General features: G+C 38.5%; 1 protein-coding gene across 1 annotated transcript; it reads left to right on the top strand.

Moving 5' to 3' along the window:
* Positions 1-6385: 6385 nt before the first annotated feature.
* LOC127371443 (myosin heavy chain, fast skeletal muscle-like) lies at positions 6386-17893 on the top strand. Its single transcript, XM_051414250.1, has 40 exons — positions 6386-6440; positions 6912-7124; positions 7550-7693; positions 7781-7937; positions 8101-8128; positions 8327-8438; positions 8556-8648; positions 8734-8797; positions 8881-8979; positions 9081-9184; positions 9276-9414; positions 9535-9653; positions 9785-9934; positions 10020-10190; positions 10286-10592; positions 10682-10752; positions 10836-10923; positions 11133-11250; positions 11339-11462; positions 11564-11700; positions 11792-12047; positions 12133-12375; positions 12481-12657; positions 12857-13002; positions 13124-13214; positions 13297-13686; positions 13770-13896; positions 14293-14411; positions 14503-14699; positions 14788-14971; positions 15050-15215; positions 15324-15448; positions 15815-16123; positions 16212-16415; positions 16511-16636; positions 16811-16981; positions 17075-17179; positions 17275-17370; positions 17517-17648; positions 17767-17893. The coding sequence occupies exons 2-40, from the start codon at positions 6924-6926 to the stop codon at positions 17785-17787; spliced, it is 5811 nt and encodes a 1936-aa protein (XP_051270210.1). The 5' UTR covers positions 6386-6440; positions 6912-6923; the 3' UTR covers positions 17788-17893.
* Positions 17894-19582: the final 1689 nt, after the last annotated feature.

Below are 19582 nucleotides of genomic sequence, written 5' to 3'. Positions count from 1 at the left end.
GGGCAACAATGCAAATCAGTGAGCAAGGCTGCTCTGTGGCAATACTGTGTAGGATTTAGTGGCATCTAGCGGTGAAGTCGCAGATTATAACTAACTGAATACTACAGGCATCAGTATTTAACAGCCTGGGAATGAGAACGGGCTGTGAAGTGGTAGGAGAAACTCAACATGGCAGGCTGCGGTGTCTGTAGATAAAAACATCTAATTAAAAGGTAACAAAAACACAACGATTCTTATATTCAGGTGATTATACACAATGAGAACATACCTATGAATATTATATTACATTTCTGCCAGTAGATCCACCTAAATGTTAAACCCTGGACCTTTAATTAGCTTAAAACAGATTAGAAAACAGGACCAATTAGATTAGTTTGATTAGTTCTCTACAAGAAGAAAAGTAAAGAAAAATTCACTCTTTAAAGCTATATTGTAGTATAAAAGTACTATGATAGACGATGTTATCACTATCAGTTAACGACTCTTTTTCTACAGTACTTTATATAGTGACTATGTATCATACATCATTATTCCCATATTGTATTTTAATATTCCTTTTTATTATTACTTTTATTTAAGACCTAAGACTTGTTGGAAGATCCTCTGAGTGTCAAATATGAAAAAGTAGTAATTTATTCTGTTTTATTAATTATTAACCCTTAAAATTGTGTTCATTTATGTGGTATCAAACATGTTGGCTCAGTGCTGGCAGTTTCTGCTGCAGAAAGCTGATACAGTAAGATTTGACATACAGTAAATAAAGATAAATAAGATTTTTGAAAAATCTTAAAACTATGATATTGATATTAGGATCAGTAGGCCTGTTATTAGGATCAGTAGGCCTGTTATATTTGAATTTCACTTTAAAAACTGCACTCACATTTGGGAGTTGTAAATAACAGTGCCCTTTTGTCCAGCAGGAGTCTTGGCCCACCAAGGAAGTGAATGTTTTATATCAAAGGTTGCTCCACAGACTTGAGGCAGTGACAAATGGCTGAGCTATGAGAACATTGCTGAGGAGACAGCTATATTTGTATTTCTTCCAAATAAGCACACCCAGGAGCATAAGAGATCAAGTATCACATTTTTATTGAATATATAGGCCTATTTTGTAGGGTGTGAAGCCCTCAGTATTTAGCTTCTAATGCCCTTGCCCCATCAGTGTCCTCTTTCAACAAGGAAAGAATGCAACCTACTACACATCATATAACATGATCCCCTTCTTGCCGCATATGGGGAACAAACACTTGACTTAGGGGAAGGTCAAGCTACAAGCCTGGCCTTGTCTTCAGTTCATCTGTCAGGACACACAGTACAAGACCATTTAAAGAAAGGGTTTAAAAATACATCTGCACCCTCGAGACAAGACAAGTGCCATCCCAAAAAACTTAGAGACACAAATCTAATCACCTGTTAACTGCTGATTCTACACTGGACAATGGAGTTTACTGTCCCTCCGAAAAATAAACCAGAACACTTTATTATGCACGATATAGCTCCTTGAATATGCGGTGTAGCAGGGTCAAAACCATCAGACCGCAGGGGTTCGACCTGCAGATAAAGCTGTCTGTTGTGTTTAAACATTTGACTTTCGGCAGCACAAAGGGGAGATTAGAGGGTCAACGTCTGAGGCCCCCCGCTGAATGGTTAAACTGTCAGAAATGCAGAGGTGTAATTTGATATGCTGGAGGCTGAAAGTAATAAAATTTGGTCAAATGTATGGGAAGTTATAATAGGAGGGATAATGTAAGGAAACAGACTGCTTAGTATCATTTTTCAGGAGGCATTTGAAGTTTTTAGTTTTAGTTTTCCATGAGCAATGTCGGGTAGGGTGGAGACAATGTGCTTTTCATGTTGTTCATTATCTTGTATCTACATTGCCAATTTTGCTAAATGATAACAAATGTAAGTAAACTTTTGTTGCATTAACCAATAAAATGTAAAAAGTAATTTGCTCTCAGTAATAAGCAACCCTCAGGCTGATATATGGTAGAATTTACACATTAATTGAATCAACAATTTTTGATTCAAATCCAGTTTAAATCACAACACTTCAGAGTTTTTCTCCTTTTAAATTCAATTTGCAGTTTCTTCAGTTTCATTTTGCATTTGTGTGCAAATCTCGAACCCACAATCAGTGTAATTGAGGTATAAACTAAATATCAGTTAAATTCTGTTGAATTCAAAATTCTTCCTTTGTCCCTCAAGCAGCAATTTGAGTCAACACAAATACATAATTAATTCACACAACCTATAAATACCCATGTGACAATGTTAGAGCTGAAGGGATGCTGTAGTACAGTAGGTCTGTGTGGATCATGTTTGCAAACACAGGTGTATGTGTGAAACATAGTCAATTGTGAAACAACACCATGCTGTTGTACATGTCAAACCCTCGGTGTGTATGTGTTTGTGGTCCAAAAAATTAGCATGAAGTTTAAAAATTAAAAAAGTTTGCAAGTGTCTGTCTGCTGTGGCACTGACAGTGTGACAATGTTCATAATATCAGATTTCAGAGACGGTCCCTAGAAAGCTAAAGCCCTTTGGCATCCACTAGACCCAGCCAGACGACCCCTTTTAGGGTGGACACCTCTGTCATCGGTCTGAGCTCTAGGATTATCACACCACCATAAACCACAGCAAAAACCAGACCTCACTTGTATGAGCTTTTAAGGGCGACCATGGGTGAAATTTTTTTTCATACTGTGTTAGAGCACTGACAGTAGGGAATTAATGGAAACCTTACACTGTTTCACCTCTAGACAGCTCCCTAAATGTCATGTATCCTCTTGTCTGGTCTCAGATACAGACAACCAATCTGTGCTCTCAGCTATAACTCAACTGTTTCAATAACCTGGGCAATACTTGGGTCATTTTTGTGTTATTAGATGTTCTTGTTTATTTATACCTTATTTTAAATATAACCTTAGTGTATAAACAGTGAAAAATGTCCTCTCTGGAGGACAATAAAGAATTAATCTGAATAAATGTACATCAGTGGCCAGACAGTATAAACATAGCAACAGCACTAACTACTTTAATGTATTATTATTTAGAGAAATTACATTTAGATAAAAAAAATCATAATTTTTTAAAGTTTATTACTGCCTTATTAAATTCTAAACTTACTGATTTTTTTTTATCTACAACAAGATGAAAAGTAGGTTTAAGTGTATTTAAACTGACTGTACTGACACTTAAACTTGTGAGAGTACTAAATTAGATGGTAATGTTTGCATACCTCCTTCCATCACATGATCCAAATCAAAACAAATAGCGAGTCCACACAGGCTCCCTTCACCTTTCAGACATTATGTAGTTCAAGTTCAAGTGTATTTGTATGGCACAAGACACAGAAAGAGCATGAATACACTGGTAAAATCCTGACAAAGACACAAATAAATGACCCAGACTGAAGACTTGCTTGAAAGTAATGTGTACAAAAATAGAACAGGACCCCATGCAGTCTTCACCTGTCTGTATGATCAGGCCAATACGGCTGTGGAGCCCAAATTATTCCTCAGTAATTGCAAAGATTTTTTGGGATAATATGTCATTGGTCTAAAAACAGGACTGCTTTTATTAGATCAGTTCAAATAATACCTGGTCAAATCTGTTCTGTTCCCAGAGATTTTTTTTTAAAAAATATGGCAGAAAAGAGATTTTTATTTTTTTTAACTTTTAAGCACCATTTGCTTATGCAAAAGTCTGTAATGTCATGTGTTATGTAGTTCAACTGTGTGTCAATAACATACACGTTATGTGTATAATAAACTTTAAAAAGAAATGACAGACACTTTATTTTAAGTCTCACTATATAACATTTATAAGCAACATACTTATAAGACACTTTAATGTAGTTGTAAGCAGCTATAAGGACATTTAAAGTGTTTATTAATGTCCACAATTAATGTTTAATGTCAAGAATTATTACTTCCCCTATGAATACAGTAGTTAGAACTATATTTACTTACAGCTGGTCCATGGCAGGCTCTTGATTATCTGAATGGATAAATCCAGCTGGTTCTGAGAGGCTGCTACTGTATGACTGCCCACAGGAGGAGTTATTGCTCTTGTAAAATACAGTCATTTAATTAGTTAAACACTCATGTACATCTACATGATATAATAGTATGTATGTACATATAATAGTGTGTTCAAAACCATTTATTAAGTGTTATAATGAGGTTAATGAATGCTCAATAGGGTCGCAGACATTTGTAATGCTTTAAGGCAGTTTTTCTCAAACCTTTTACTCCAAATACCACCTCAGAAATTATTAGGGCCTCCAAATACCACCATTATGAATATTGTTAAAATACAGTAGCATTGGCTGACCGTCAGGTTTATTCCTGATAAGACCGGCAGGTTTATTCCTAATGAGAAGATTATTTATTGTTGACTGTTGAATCCTCAACATTTGGTGGAAAAGGGGTCCTTCTGGTCCACACTTCTCTTCCCAATAGTTTCCATTTGGAGCCACGATTGAAGTGTTTTTGAACCATTTAACCTCCACTCTCCATCTTGCCATCACATTTTAGCTCATAACTCATAATGGATGTATGCATGCGCAAGTACATTGACGTGTTTACGTAGAAGGCTGATATTACTATTATTATTGTATTATTGTATTATTGTCACAGTTTTGTAATATTTTGATAGTAGTGTTTTTGAATAATTTTTTTTAATTAAAAAAAAAAAAGTTTCGGCTGCTTGCATACCACCAGTAGTAAATGTACTATAGTTTGAGAACCAGTGATTTGAGGAATACAAAATTGTTACTTTGCCCCATGTCATACATTTCTAACTCCAAGAGTGTGTGTCAGTGTTGGTGTGGTGTTTGTAATCTTATCACATTAACTTAAACACAGGCTCTGCTCTATGACTGCCACCATTAGTTGTTATAATGAGATAATTGGAAACTTTGGCAGCCATTATTATCATTCAAAGTGATTGTTCCTGTCATCACGCTGTGCTGGCAGAGTTTCTCGCTGCAGTTTTTGTATAAAAATACAATATTTGATATGGAAATATTGTAAAATAAGATCATGAGAAGTAACATTTTGTGATGCTTGCACCAAAATCTGAACTTTTGATGAGACTGGTATAACAGTATCTACAGTGCTTTGTGATGGACTTTTGTATGAAAGGACCTCCAAATGCCATCCCCATTTGTTTGACAAGTTATGTTTTACTGGATACATAAATATCTGAACAGAAGGACGACAACAGAGGAAATTAAAGTGCTATAAATATGAGTATTGTTCTTCATTCTATTGTCCTTCGTCCCTACAGAACAAATCTAATTAAGTTTGGGATTTCATAAAACGCAGAGCTCAGCGAGTGTTTCTGCTATCATGACGTATCATCATTTTCACAGGTTCTTAGATTAGCAACTGTTAGGCTCAATCCTGCTCCTTTGTCACAGGAAAGACTTGCAAGGCTTCTGCAACAGAATACCAGTGTCATATGAGAGCTTCTCCACGGCTAAAGTCGGATCCTCTGCAGTGCCAAGGTGCATTAAGGAGATTATCGTAAAGACCAGAACAATGTCTGATCTTCAGTAACCAATATCTCTGCCAGAACAATATTTACACAAGGTTAAAAAAATGCTACATTCTAAGTGTCTTGATCTATTTATATATATCTTTCTTTATTCAGTCTCTAGTTTAACTGTGTCTATTGTGTGGCACCATTACTCTTCCAGTAAAATAGTTAATGAGACAAATGTCTTGTAGCCCCTTAAGCACATTGCTGCTTCTATTTCAAACAGATCATACTGGTTAATTATCTTATGAATGACTGGGAAAATGTTTTTTGTATTTTTGATAACGTTAATTTGGTGATGACACCAATAAGGAGCTTTTGCCATTTGCACACACTAATTTACAATAATCATTTATGCCAGTCAAAGTCAAGTCTTTCTGTTTATTTCCCATTTAAAATTCTCCTAATTCTCTAAAACCTGCCTCTGTGATCCAGTGAGTGTGAACGTGCAGGAGTTTGTGATTAATCATCTGTGACAAAAGACACCTGATATCAGATTAGAAGCAAAAATACTCAAGCAGAGAGCGTAAAAGTACATGACCAAATAAAGCAAATCATGTCTGCTGAGTGAACGCTGATCTCTCTATATAAGAAGGGAGGCTGGACACCCCCAAGGACTGACAGGCGACCAGTCAAGGTGAGTGAGTTGAAGTCTTTTATTAGCAGGAGGAAAACCAGCAGCTTAGTGAACAATGCAGGGCATGACAAATTATTGCCAGACACCACAACGTGAATACAGAACTGTTGTTTGCATGCCAGGACATCAGTGTACAGTAAGTTTATTTTGCATTATGAAATAGATTTAGTACAGTTATTAATTGAAACTACTTCTTTCTATCTTTAGAACCCTTATTAAACCATCAGTATCTGTTCTTCTGCGGGGAGGAAAGAAGGTAATTTATTTATTTTATGACTCTTTAATTTGTCTACAGACATTTAAAATCAGTAGCTGAGTATATGTAAAAAGTCAGACTTTGTTATATGATGTCTACGTGTTCATTAAACCTTTACTTTGAATGCAATGGTTAACAAATCAATTAACAGCTAATGGTGTGTATCTCACTCTGATACTGATGTCTGATGCTTTCTAGGATTTAGTAGCACATGTAAGAAGTCATGGCATCAAAATATATATCAAAGATAATATACAGTTAATGTAAAATGTAACAGTGATGTCAAACTGTAAATTTTGTTTTTGTGCTAAACATAAACAATTAAAATATAACATTATCCTTTTTGTTCTGTTCTTCATCAGAGCGTAACATTCATCATCATAGCTTAAACAGCACTTAACTTTTGTTCTATAATGAAGTACCATCATGAGCGAAGATGCAAATTGCTGTCCTGTTTTTACTTACTTGCAGTAAAGAGTCACCATGGGGGACGGAGAAATGGAGTGTTTTGGCCCGGCTGCCATTTACCTCCGGAAGCCAGAAAGAGAGAGAATTGAAGCTCAAAACACTCCCTTTGATGCTAAAACAGCGTATTTTGTGACTGAACCCAATGAGATGTATCTCAAGGGGAAACTTGTTAAGAAAGAGGGTGGCAAAGCCACAGTGGAGACACTCTGTGGAAAGGTGAGAGTGATGGCAGTGGAAAAAAATGCAACACAGTTTTATCTTCTGAAGCAATTTTTAGTTCACATCACTTTATATACAACGATAGGTCAGTGGGACAGGCTGTGTGCTCCTCTGAGTGCTGTTTTCTTTCTCTGTTTAATCTAAGGAAGACAATTCATTTGAAAAAGCTTTTGTTAAAAATATGCTGACATAATGTACAAATCTTGTGATTGAAATACAAAATATGTTCAGCACTATAATTCCTAATATAAAAAACCCCTTAAGGGAAAAGTAAAAACTGATGTAAACTGATCTTTTGTTGTGCTTTTTTAAATCATAACCACTGGCTGTAACAAATAATAGTGAATATACTTACCATCTCACTCTCACCACCAGTCTACTGTACAAATTGAAGTCCTGTGTTGTTTCTGTCCCTGTAACAGTCGATCACTGTAAAAGATACAGAAATCTTCCCCATGAATCCTCCTAAGTTCGATAAGATTGAGGACATGGCCATGATGACCCACCTCAGCGAGCCTTCTGTGCTGTATAACCTCAAAGAGCGTTATGCAGCATGGATGATCTACGTGAGTTTGACCTGATCATCACATCAGTAGATAAAAACATGACTACAAGAAGATGTGTGGTGGTAAAAATCCTCTCTGTCTCCACAGACCTACTCAGGGCTGTTCTGTGTCACTGTGAACCCCTACAAGTGGCTCCCAGTGTACGACTCAGTGGTTGTATCAGGATACAGAGGCAAAAAGAGGATTGAGGCTCCACCCCACATCTTCTCCATCTCTGATAACGCCTATCAGTTCATGCTTACAGGTGTGTATAAGAAAACATTGCACGTTTTTAAATGCAAAAACACTATCAGTTGAGAAGAGAGCAACAATCACAGTGTATATCAAATGTTAACTTTAAAAACTGATCATGGGAAACACTGAAACTTACCAAACCTGTAAATAATATGAAAATGTGTTTTTTACAGACCGTGAGAATCAGTCTATCCTGATCACGTAAGTATGCCATAATTTTAGTAATTTTAAGTAATTCTGAAATCGATACAACTGCATGTTGGAGAAATGTTTCGGCACACTGTATTTTTTAACATAAACTAAAGAATGTATAGGAATGAACATCTTTCACTGTTTGTTCAGTTCACCTAAATCAAGATGTTTCTGGTGCTAAATCTAGACCTGTTTTTATGTTCAAAGAGGAGAATCTGGTGCAGGAAAGACTGTCAACACCAAACGTGTCATCCAGTACTTTGCGACAATCGCAGTGGCTGGAGGAAAGAAAGCAGATGCAGCTCCTGGAAAAATGCAGGTAAATGAATATGTGTTGTGGGTTCAAAGCTGATATTGACATAAAGAATGTGATTTTGGGCCATCAGGTATGTAGGTATTCATTTTTGTTTTCACCTGGATGCTTTTCTGAATGAAGGGGTCACTTGAAGATCAAATCATTGCAGCCAATCCCCTTCTGGAGGCTTATGGTAATGCCAAAACCGTAAGGAATGACAACTCATCCCGCTTTGTAAGTGTTTGTTAACCTGAGTCTTTTTAAACAATATGAGAATGCCAGAAGTTATCATTCTAATCTACAGTCTTCTTTTGAATAGGGTAAATTCATCAGAATCCATTTCGCAACAACTGGCAAGCTGGCGTCAGCAGATATTGAAACATGTAAGGCTGGAAATGATGATGCAGATACCTCAGTTTTGGTTTTGTACCTTCTGCTGACTGGTGTCTAACTGTGTGCTTGACAGATCTGCTGGAGAAGTCTCGAGTGACATTCCAGCTGTCTGCTGAGAGGAGCTACCACATCTTCTATCAGCTGATGACAGGCCACAAACCTGAGCTGATAGGTGAGACATTCTTTTGAGTTTTAAAGATCATTCATTACCTGCTGTGTACTCTACAGTATATTAGATTACAAGAATGAATCACGTGTGCTTTCTTTTGTCAGAGGCTCTCCTCATCACCACCAACCCATACGACTATCCCATGATCAGTCAGGGTGAAATCACTGTCAAGAGTATCAATGACATTGAGGAGTTCATTGCTACGGATGTAAGAAAATGATCAAATCTGTAAACATTATTTTATTTTTATAGTTCCTGAGGGCAGAACTTATGAGTTTATTTTCTTTGAATACTCACAGACTGCCATTGACATCCTGGGCTTCACTGCAGAAGAGAAGATGAGCATGTACAAGCTGACTGGAGCTGTGATGCATCATGGAGCAATGAAGTTCAAGCAGAAGCAGCGTGAAGAGCAGGCTGAACCTGACGGCACTGAGGGTGTGTTGCACTTCACTTTTTTGTGGTTCATTAAAAGCAGCACCTTGTGAAAAGTTATGTATTATTCTCTTTTGTATATTCTATGAAATTACAACTCTCAATCTTCTCTTTTTTTCCCAGTTGCTGATAAAATCTCATACCTCATGGGCTTGAACTCAGCGGACCTACTGAAGGCTCTGTGCTACCCAAGGGTGAAAGTCGGAAATGAGTTTGTGACCAAGGGTCAGACTGTGCCTCAGGTAAAATGTTAACACACGGTCCTGTGGGCCATACCTCTATAGCCTCTGTAATGCCTGAAAACTTTGTATCATTTCTTCATTCTTACAACATCCTAACTAATGTTTTATCATTGCTGTATCTGTAAAATCAGGTCAACAATTCAGTGATGGCTCTTTGCAAGTCTGTCTATGAGAAAATGTTCTTGTGGATGGTCATCCGAATTAATGAGATGTTGGACACAAAGCAGCCAAGACAGTTCTTCATCGGTGTGCTCGACATTGCTGGATTTGAAATCTTTGATGTAAGTTTGGTGATGCAATTTCTTGTAACTTTGGCTTGTTACAAATTAATATTAAATTACTCCACATTCCTCTCTTTGAAACCAGTTCAACAGCTTGGAGCAGCTGTGCATCAACTTCACCAATGAAAAACTGCAACAGTTTTTCAACCACCACATGTTTGTCCTGGAGCAAGAAGAGTACAAGAAAGAGGGAATTGAGTGGGAGTTCATTGACTTTGGTATGGACTTGGCTGCCTGCATTGAGCTTATTGAGAAGGTAATAATAATAAAATAATAGTACAAATAATTATCCTCAACATGCTCAGACAGTACAGGATTTAAATTTTGTGATATTTGTGTTATCGCTTACAGCCAATGGGCATCTTCTCCATCCTTGAAGAGGAGTGCATGTTCCCTAAGGCTACAGACATCACCTTCAAGAACAAACTGTATGACCAGCATCTTGGTAAAACCAAGTCCTTTGAGAAGCCAAAGCCTGCCAAAGGCAAAGCTGAGGCTCACTTCTCCCTGGTGCACTATGCTGGCACTGTTGACTACAACATCAACGGATGGCTCGACAAAAACAAGGACCCCCTGAATGACTCAGTGGTTCAGCTCTACCAGAAGTCTTCAGTCAAACTGCTGGCATTCCTGTATGCATCCCACGCCTCAGCAGAAGGTACATGCTGTTACCTGATTCTACATTACGTCATGTTAAAACCTGTGTTGAATCTAATCATTTCAATGTAATTGTTGTTCCATTGAAAGCTGAGGGTGGCGGCAAGAAAGGTGGCAAGAAGAAGGGTGGTTCCTTCCAGACTGTGTCTGCATTGTTTAGGGTAAGATATGAAGGAATGACTTAAGTGCTTTGTTGCACTAATTTAGTGCATTTTGTTAATTTAATATACTTTTAATTCTACAGGAGAATTTGGGCAAGCTGATGACAAATTTGAGGAGCACACATCCTCATTTTGTGCGCTGTCTGATTCCCAATGAATCAAAGACACCAGGTATGTTATCTCAGTGTTGATGGCTATTAAAGTTTGCCATTTATTGAAGAATTTTACATTAATTACTAATTATTACTTATGTATAATTTTTATAAAATATTTTTTTATTGAAGGACATATGCAGATTTTTCACGTGCAATTACTGCAATATTCCTTTTTTATATCAATTATAGTTTCAATATACATTGGATTTCGATTTCATGTCATAGGTCTCATGGAAAACTTCCTGGTCATCCACCAGCTGAGGTGTAACGGTGTGCTGGAAGGTATCAGAATCTGCAGGAAAGGTTTCCCTAGCAGAATCCAGTATGGTGACTTCAAGCAGAGGTAGCAGAAATAAAATCTTGACTGTAATTTAAACATGTTTATTCTCTTCAAGCTAGTACGTATAACTGAATGAAATCTTTACTTTTAGATACAAAGTATTGAATGCTAGTGTCATCCCAGAAGGCCAATTCATTGACAACAAGAAAGCCTCAGAAAAACTGCTGGGATCCATCGATGTGGACCATACTCAGTACAAGTTTGGCCACACTAAGGTAGAGTAAAAACACCTCCTTGTACAAGGCTGTTTGCAAAGACGTATAAACTATCATCAATAATTAATGACCTAAAAATAATTATAATTATTGACTCTCAGGTGTTCTTCAAAGCCGGCCTGCTGGGTACTCTGGAGGAAATGAGAGATGAGAAACTGGCTGAGCTGGTCACAATGACTCAGGCTGTCTGCAGAGGTTTCCTAATGAGGAGAGAGTTTGTCAAGATGATGGAGAGGAGGTAATTTGTCTGTATGTGTTCATGTGTTTACAGTCTGGAACTTGATTTTTAGAATAATGATTTTCTAACTTTTCTCTTTGTTTGTTGTCAGAGAGGCCATTTACGCCATCCAGTACAACATCCGCTCGTTCATGAATGTCAAAACCTGGCCATGGATGAAGCTGTACTTCAAGATTAAGCCTCTCCTGAAGAGTGCAGAGACTGAAAAAGAAATGGCCCAAATGAAAGAGGACTTTGAAAAGACCAAAGAGGACCTAACAAAGGCTCTGGCTAAAAAGAAAGAACTGGAGGAGAAGATGGTTTCTCTGCTCCAGGAGAAGAATGACCTGTTGTTGCAAGTGCAGTCTGTAAGTTGGATCAGCACAACGCCTGTGCATGTCTAATAAATATCCTACATTAATTAACGGTTTGGCAATTTGCATGGACTTTTAGGAAGGTGAAAACCTCAGCGATGCAGAGGAAAGGTGTGAGGGGCTCATTAAAGCAAAAATCCAGCTTGAGGCCAAACTCAAAGAGACAGCTGAGAGACTGGAGGATGAGGAGGAAATGAATGCTGAGCTGACAGCAAAGAAGAGGAAGCTGGAGGACGAGTGCTCTGAGTTGAAGAAAGATATTGATGACTTGGAGCTCACCCTGGCCAAAGTGGAAAAGGAGAAACACGCCACTGAGAACAAGGTCACAAGATAGGCCTTTTAACCATCATTTATTTGAATAATTTATTTTCACTTCAGTGTAGATTAAAAACTTGTTGTAAATCAAAATTCATGTAAACTTTCATAGGTCAAAAACCTTACAGAGGAAATGGCTTCTCAAGATGAGGCCATTGCCAAGTTGACAAAAGAGAAAAAAGCCCTCCAAGAGGCCCATCAGCAAACCCTTGATGATCTGCAGGCAGAGGAAGACAAAGTCAACACTCTGACGAAAGCCAAGACCAAGCTGGAGCAACAAGTGGATGACGTGAGTAATCTACATTTAAAAGTTGAAGTTAAAGTTGCTAACAATAATAACATTTATATAATGAGGTAATTACTTAATGTAAATACAATAAATGGCTATTCCATAAAAATCTGACCATAGACATGATCAAAAGTGGTGATTTTCTGAAAATCTATAAAATTATAACTTTTATTTTGTGAAACATCTGCTTTGATGATAGCTTGAAGGTTCCCTGGAGCAAGAAAAGAAGCTCCGTATGGATCTCGAGCGAGCAAAAAGAAAGCTTGAAGGAGATCTGAAACTGGCCCAGGAATCCATTATGGATCTGGAGAATGACAAGCAGCAGTCTGATGAGAAAATAAAGAAGTAAGACTAAACAAACTCCATCTATCCCTCCATCTACATTACCTTCTTGAACTGGAATATTTCATGAAAGGCACTACTTAAATGCAACTATAACATGCTGAATTAATTCTGTCCCCTCCAGGAAGGACTTTGAGATAAGTCAGCTCCTGGGTAAGATTGAGGATGAGCAGACTCTTGGAATCCAGCTACAGAAAAAGATAAAGGAACTTCAGGTATAATTAGAAGCATTAGCCGAAGGCAATAGGAACATTCAAATATTTTGAGCGATTTTTAATTGAACTTTGTGTGTTTCAGGCTCGTATTGAGGAGCTGGAGGAAGAGATTGAAGCTGAGCGGGCTGCTCGGGCCAAGGTTGAGAAGCAGAGGTCTGACCTCTCCAGGGAACTTGAGGAGATCAGCGAAAGACTGGAAGAAGCTGGTGGAGCAACAGCTGCTCAGATCGAGATGAACAAGAAGCGCGAGGCCGAGTTTCAGAAGCTGCGTCGTGACCTGGAAGAGTCCACCCTGCAACATGAAGCCACCGCCGCAGCTCTCCGCAAGAAGCAAGCTGACAGCGTGGCAGAGCTGGGAGAACAGATTGATAACCTCCAGAGAGTCAAACAGAAGCTGGAGAAAGAGAAAAGCGAGTACAAGATGGAGATTGATGACCTCAGCAGCAATATGGAGGCCGTCGCCAAATCAAAGGTTGAGAGTGCTAAATTTTCATACAAGGAGTAAAAAATAATAATGGTAGTACTTTTATACTAATAAATGTTTTCTTTTTCCAGTCAAATCTTGAGAAGTTGTGCAGGACATTAGAAGATCAGCTGAGTGAGCTCAAATCCAAGAATGATGAAAATGTTCGTCAGCTCAACGACCTGAGTGCACAGAAAGCAAGACTTCAGACTGAAAATGGTATGAATATCATGTTTTGAGGTGTCCATTATTCTGCAAAAACTGGGCTGCTCTTGATGAATGAATACCACATGTACGCCTAATGGGCATACCGCCACCTAGCATCATGGTTTTACACTAGACTGAAGACATCTTAATCAAACTTTATCCTACCTCCTATTGTTTATCCTCCATTTTTAACAACCTTATTCCATTCACCATCTTCTACCTAAACCTTTGCTGCACATTGCACACATCAGCATAACCTCTAGCTGCAAATCTGCAAAATATATCTCTATTCAACATGATGGCCCAGGAGCAAAACATTCCTTGCATAATAATGTGAATATACATTATTAAATTAGCTGTTGCACTTTTGTTCAGATGTATTCTGAGTCTATTAATATCTTTGATTAGGTGAATGTACGCGTCAGCTAGAGGAGAAAGAAGCTCTTGTTTCTCAGCTGACAAGAGGCAAGCAGGCTTACACTCAGCAGATTGAGGAGCTGAAGAGGCACATTGAGGAAGAAGTGAAGGTAACAGTCTTTGAAATTAGCAGGATAATCACAGAGGAAAAGGCCACCAGACGATTGCTATCAAATATTAATCAGGTGATTTGAATCATAGGCCAAGAACGCCCTGGCTCATGCTGTTCAGTCAGCTCGACATGACTGCGACCTGCTCAGAGAGCAGTATGAGGAGGAGCAGGAGGCCAAGGCTGAGCTGCAGCGTGCAATGTCCAAGGCCAACAGTGAGGTGGCTCAGTGGAGAGCCAAATACGAGACTGATGCCATTCAGCGCACTGAGGAGCTGGAGGAGGCCAAGTAATGGACAGTCCTGAAATGTTTCCAGTTTCCACAAGCACTGATTCTGTAAATCATCATAAAACCTGTTTACTGTATGTTTTAACAGGAAAAAGCTTGCCCAGCGTCTTCAGGATGCAGAGGAATCTATTGAGGCTGTGAATGCAAAATGTGCCTCTCTGGAAAAGACAAAACAGAGACTGCAGGGTGAAGTGGAAGACCTGATGATTGATGTGGAGAGAGCTAATGCTTTGGCTGCTAACCTTGACAAGAAGCAAAGGAACTTCGATAAGGTATTTTTGTATAAAAATAAAATTTTAACTGGTAACATGAGTTAACAGAAGATACTCAGTTGTTTGTCGTACTTTCAGGTTCTTGCAGAGTGGAAGCAGAAGTATGAGGAGAGCCAGGCAGAGCTGGAGGGATCTCAAAAAGAGGCTCGTTCTCTCAGCACTGAGATGTTCAAGCTGAAAAATTCATATGAAGAAACTCTGGACCAACTGGAGACCTTGAAGAGGGAGAACAAGAACCTGCAACGTAAGACAAATTTGCAGTCTAAACACCAAGTCAGTGTATCTGAAATTTTTCTACTACTTTTTTACATTGTTTAATGTTCGAAACTTTATACTTTATCTTTATCTACAGAGGAGATCTCAGACTTGAGTGAACAACTTGGTGAGACCGGTAAGACGATTCATGAGCTTGAGAAGGGAAAGAAGACAGTGGAAGGCGAGAAGACAGAGATCCAGACTGCTCTGGAGGAGGCAGAGGTAAAATTGAAACAATCATATCATTATAGCTTATAGTTTTTAAATAGAACTACCCTGTTCAAAACACATAGCCATTGTACAAAGGGAGGGGATGTGAAGGCCAAATTTAAATAAAAATGTGAAGTATAGATACAAAATACGAAAATACTGTAAAAATAAAAAGGTTGTTTTCCTGTTTCTGCTGCAGCTGTGATTTAAAATGTTATCAGAGCTTTAGAGCACACCTGTGTCAGACTCATCTTGTAAAGGTGCTGGACATGACACCTCTGTGCTATTTTTCTTCGCTGTGACTCAGCCTCGGTTTCTATATTTTTAATGAAGTAACTGTTCTGTGCTCCAGTTATTAAAGGTCACCCTTGTTCACAGGCTACCCTGGAGCATGAGGAATCCAAGATTCTCCGCATTCAGCTTGAACTCACTCAAGTCAAGAGTGAAATTGACAGGAAACTTGCAGAGAAGGATGAGGAGATTGAGCAGATCAAGAGGAACAGCCAGAGAGTGATTGAGACCATGCAGAGCACTTTGGACGCTGAGGTCAGGAGCAGGAACGATGCCCTGAGAATCAAGAAGAAGATGGAGGGAGACCTCAATGAGATGGAGATTCAGCTCAGCCATGCCAACCGCCAGGCAGCTGAAGCCCAGAAACAGCTGAGAAATGTCCAGGGACAGCTTAAGGTATACCAACGGAAGCATTTGTGACATCTTGCTTCAGAAAGTATCTGAAAGTGTTTCCTGATACATCTCTCAATGTTTTACAATTCAGGATGCCCAGCTGCACCTTGATGAGGCTATTAGAAGTCAGGAAGACATGAAGGAGCAGGTTGCCATGGTGGAGCGCAGGAACAACCTGATGCTGGCTGAGATCGAGGAGCTGAGAGCTGCACTGGAGCAGACGGAGAGAGCCCGCAAAGTGGCTGAACAGGAGCTGGTTGATGCCAGCGAGCGTGTGGGACTGCTGCACTCTCAGGTCTGCTCAAAGGCTTACAAACAAGAATGTACTTACTTACTTTGTTTCTCTATAATTCAACACACAGACATTTATTTTTGCTTCTCTAATAATAGAACACCAGCCTCATCAACACCAAGAAGAAGTTGGAAGCTGACCTTGTCCAGATCCAAGGTGAAGTGGAGGATTCTGTCCAGGAAGCAAGAAATGCTGAAGAAAAGGCCAAGAAGGCCATCACTGATGTGAGTCATCCAGACGCATTTTTAAGTAGCTGAACACAAAGCATAGTGCATAACGTGTCAGTGCAAAACATCGTACTTTAGGCTATTTCTCTTCCATTTCTGGTGCTCTAGCAGTTGAAAAATTAGACTACAATAGGCTTATATCTAGTGATATAAAATTCAACAACATTTCAGGCTGCCATGATGGCGGAAGAGCTGAAGAAGGAGCAGGACACCAGCTCTCATTTGGAGAGGATGAAGAAGAACCTGGAGGTGACAGTGAAGGACCTGCAGCACCGTCTGGATGAGGCTGAGAATCTGGCCATGAAGGGCGGCAAGAAGCAGCTCCAGAAACTGGAGTCTAGGGTAAAGATGAATTTGATTACTAAATCTCATATAAAATTTTGATTTTAAAATCTTTCCAGTAATAGCATACTGTTCATATTGTTCATATTTCAGGTGCGTGAGCTTGAGGGAGAAGTTGAAGCAGAGCAGAGGAGAGGAGCAGATGCCGTCAAAGGTGTTCGTAAATATGAGAGAAGAGTGAAGGAGCTCACCTATCAGGTCGGCAGCATTTTTATTTCCTATTGATTGGTACAGTTGTCTGATGCAAAGGTGCAAATTGATTAATTTCAATCATGAATTCATGTGCATCACAGACTGAGGAGGACAAGAAGAATGTCATTAGACTTCAGGATCTGGTGGACAAGCTGCAGCTGAAAGTGAAGGCCTACAAGAGACAGGCTGAGGAGGCTGTGAGTCAGAAAAGTGTTTCTGCGTTGTCTCAAATACAGTTGCATGCAGTACACACAGAAACAGAAAAATAGTAAAAACTTAAACATTACCAGGATCAGTAAATCTTTGTATCCTAAGTCTTGATGGATGTTGAATTTCCTCACAGGAGGAGCAGGCCAACACTCACCTGTCCAGGTACAGGAAGGTTCAGCACGAGATGGAAGAAGCTCAGGAGCGTGCTGACATCGCCGAGTCTCAGGTCAACAAGCTGAGAGCAAAAAGTCGGGAAATTGGAAAAGTAAGTTTACATAAAATTCAGCAGCTATTTTGATTTAAATGGATACATGACAACATATTTTTTCTGCATCAGTCCTGCAAATTATTTATTTCTTCTTTCCATTTTCTGTTCATTTTAGGCAAAGGAGGCTGAAGAATAATCTGCAAGCTCTTTGAGGGACACAAATGAGAATCATATAATATGATTTTTCATTGATCTGCTCTCAGTTAATATTGTAGATCTCTAATAAATCAGTTCTGTCGTCAGTCTGCTGCCTTTGAACTTTTCTTTGCATAAACAAAAGTACCACTTTATTCATGGGGGACAAACAAAGTGCATGTTAGGTTTCTTGATACACTTAAGGACTGAAAAAACAACAAGACTCCTTTGTAGTAGTATTAGTAAGAGCAGTCTTTTGTAGTAAATAAACAAACACGCAAACAAACAAACAAACATTATGGTATTGAATTTAGGTGTCCTGTGGCTCACCCAGGGATCTGAATCTACAAATCAAACTCACTCACTTAAACACAATTTGTCATCAATAGCCATGTTCTTTTTTCATGTTATTTGCAATATTTTAATTATTCTAATAATTATTATTAGCATTCACACAGGAAACATTACAGTATGTATGGCAGTCTTTATGGTCTGATGGTTTTGACATTTGAGCCTCTTTTAGATTTTCAAAATGTTCCATTTCAATCATGAGACAGAACCAACAACTACAAGCCTCTGACTTACCAACTAACTGTTGAGCAGAAATTGCAGACAGAGTGATTTCACTTAAATATGGATATGTGTTCAATTGTTAATCATAATTATGAGTTTGGGGGATAATGTAACATTTTGAGAAATAGGCCTATTTGCTCTAATGCTAAGAGTTTGTTACAGGAAAAGTTTGATACCAGTTTTACATTGTATAAAAGGTGTGTAAAAAAAAAAAAGAAGAAGCTACAACTGGTTAGCTTAGCTCAGGTTAGCACGGAGACTGAACCCTGTTGGTCAAAATCCACCTTCCAGCACCTCTAAAGTTTACTTATTAACATGTTATATCTTATTTGTTTAACAGGTATTTAAAAAATTATATAAAAAAATTACATAATTTGCCTGTGCCCGATGCAGTTACTTTCTGGAGTCATATCATCACCATGATGTTGCCAGGCAACCAGCTGAGACTCCAAACTCTCAGCAAGAATGAGAATAACCATTCTTCCTAAAATGTTGAACTGTTGCTCTTACCCAGACCAATTTAATTAATTTAAGTTAATTAAAATTAAAGTAAGATGAAAGTAAGTAAATATTCTTGCTTTCATCTTTATGACAGAATGTTTTCTGGCAGGCTAGTGAATTTAATTCTGTCACATACCTGTACATTGTTTCTCTCACACTCACCACTGGGCATGTCTACCTGTGATGAAGTGTTCACCCTGTACAATAGTGAACATCCAGCACACACTTTAACAATATAATCAGATCCTCATGTCACTAATAACTGTAGCCTAACATATTGAATCAGTAGATGCAACAATTTTATAATCGTATCTCTCGAATCTCAAATTCAAGTCCAGTGGGAGTAAACATAGAGAGTATTTTGTATGTTGCATCACTGCTCATCCTGACAGCAGAGAAGAAAAAATAACCCATAAATCCTTTGGGGTAAAGCAACCAGCAGCTACCAAATGCTTCCTCTTCGGGGAGCTATTTCATTAACATTGTGACAAATGACAGCTGCCACCAGTGAATCAAGTGCACCTGTTTGCTCCTGAATCTGTGGCTACAACTTTAAACTACAATGTTATTGTGAGAGGTCTTTCTTTAAGGCACACACTGGGTACAGTTAATTACTTATAGTTTAATTTTGTATGTTTGTTCTTTTTAGTTCTTATGCATAAATAACACACAGCTAAGTATATTAATGTAGTCCTTTTTCTATGAATAACTCAGAGATTAAA

This window comes from Dicentrarchus labrax, unplaced genomic scaffold (assembly GCF_905237075.1).
Source record: "Dicentrarchus labrax unplaced genomic scaffold, dlabrax2021, whole genome shotgun sequence".
In the NCBI taxonomy this organism is placed as follows: Eukaryota; Metazoa; Chordata; class Actinopteri; family Moronidae; genus Dicentrarchus; species Dicentrarchus labrax.
This window is presented reverse-complemented; position numbering and strand designations above follow the sequence as displayed.

Coding starts and splice junctions, on each gene's coding strand:
- LOC127371443 (XM_051414250.1), top strand. CDS start 6,924: ATGGGGGACGGAGAAATGGAGTGTTTTGGCCCGGCTGCCATTTACCTC. Junction 12,376..12,480: donor AACACGCCACTGAGAACAAG/GTCACAAGATAG, acceptor AAACTTTCATAG/GTCAAAAACCTTACAGAGGA. Junction 17,649..17,766: donor AAAGTCGGGAAATTGGAAAA/GTAAGTTTACAT, acceptor TGTTCATTTTAG/GCAAAGGAGGCTGAAGAATA.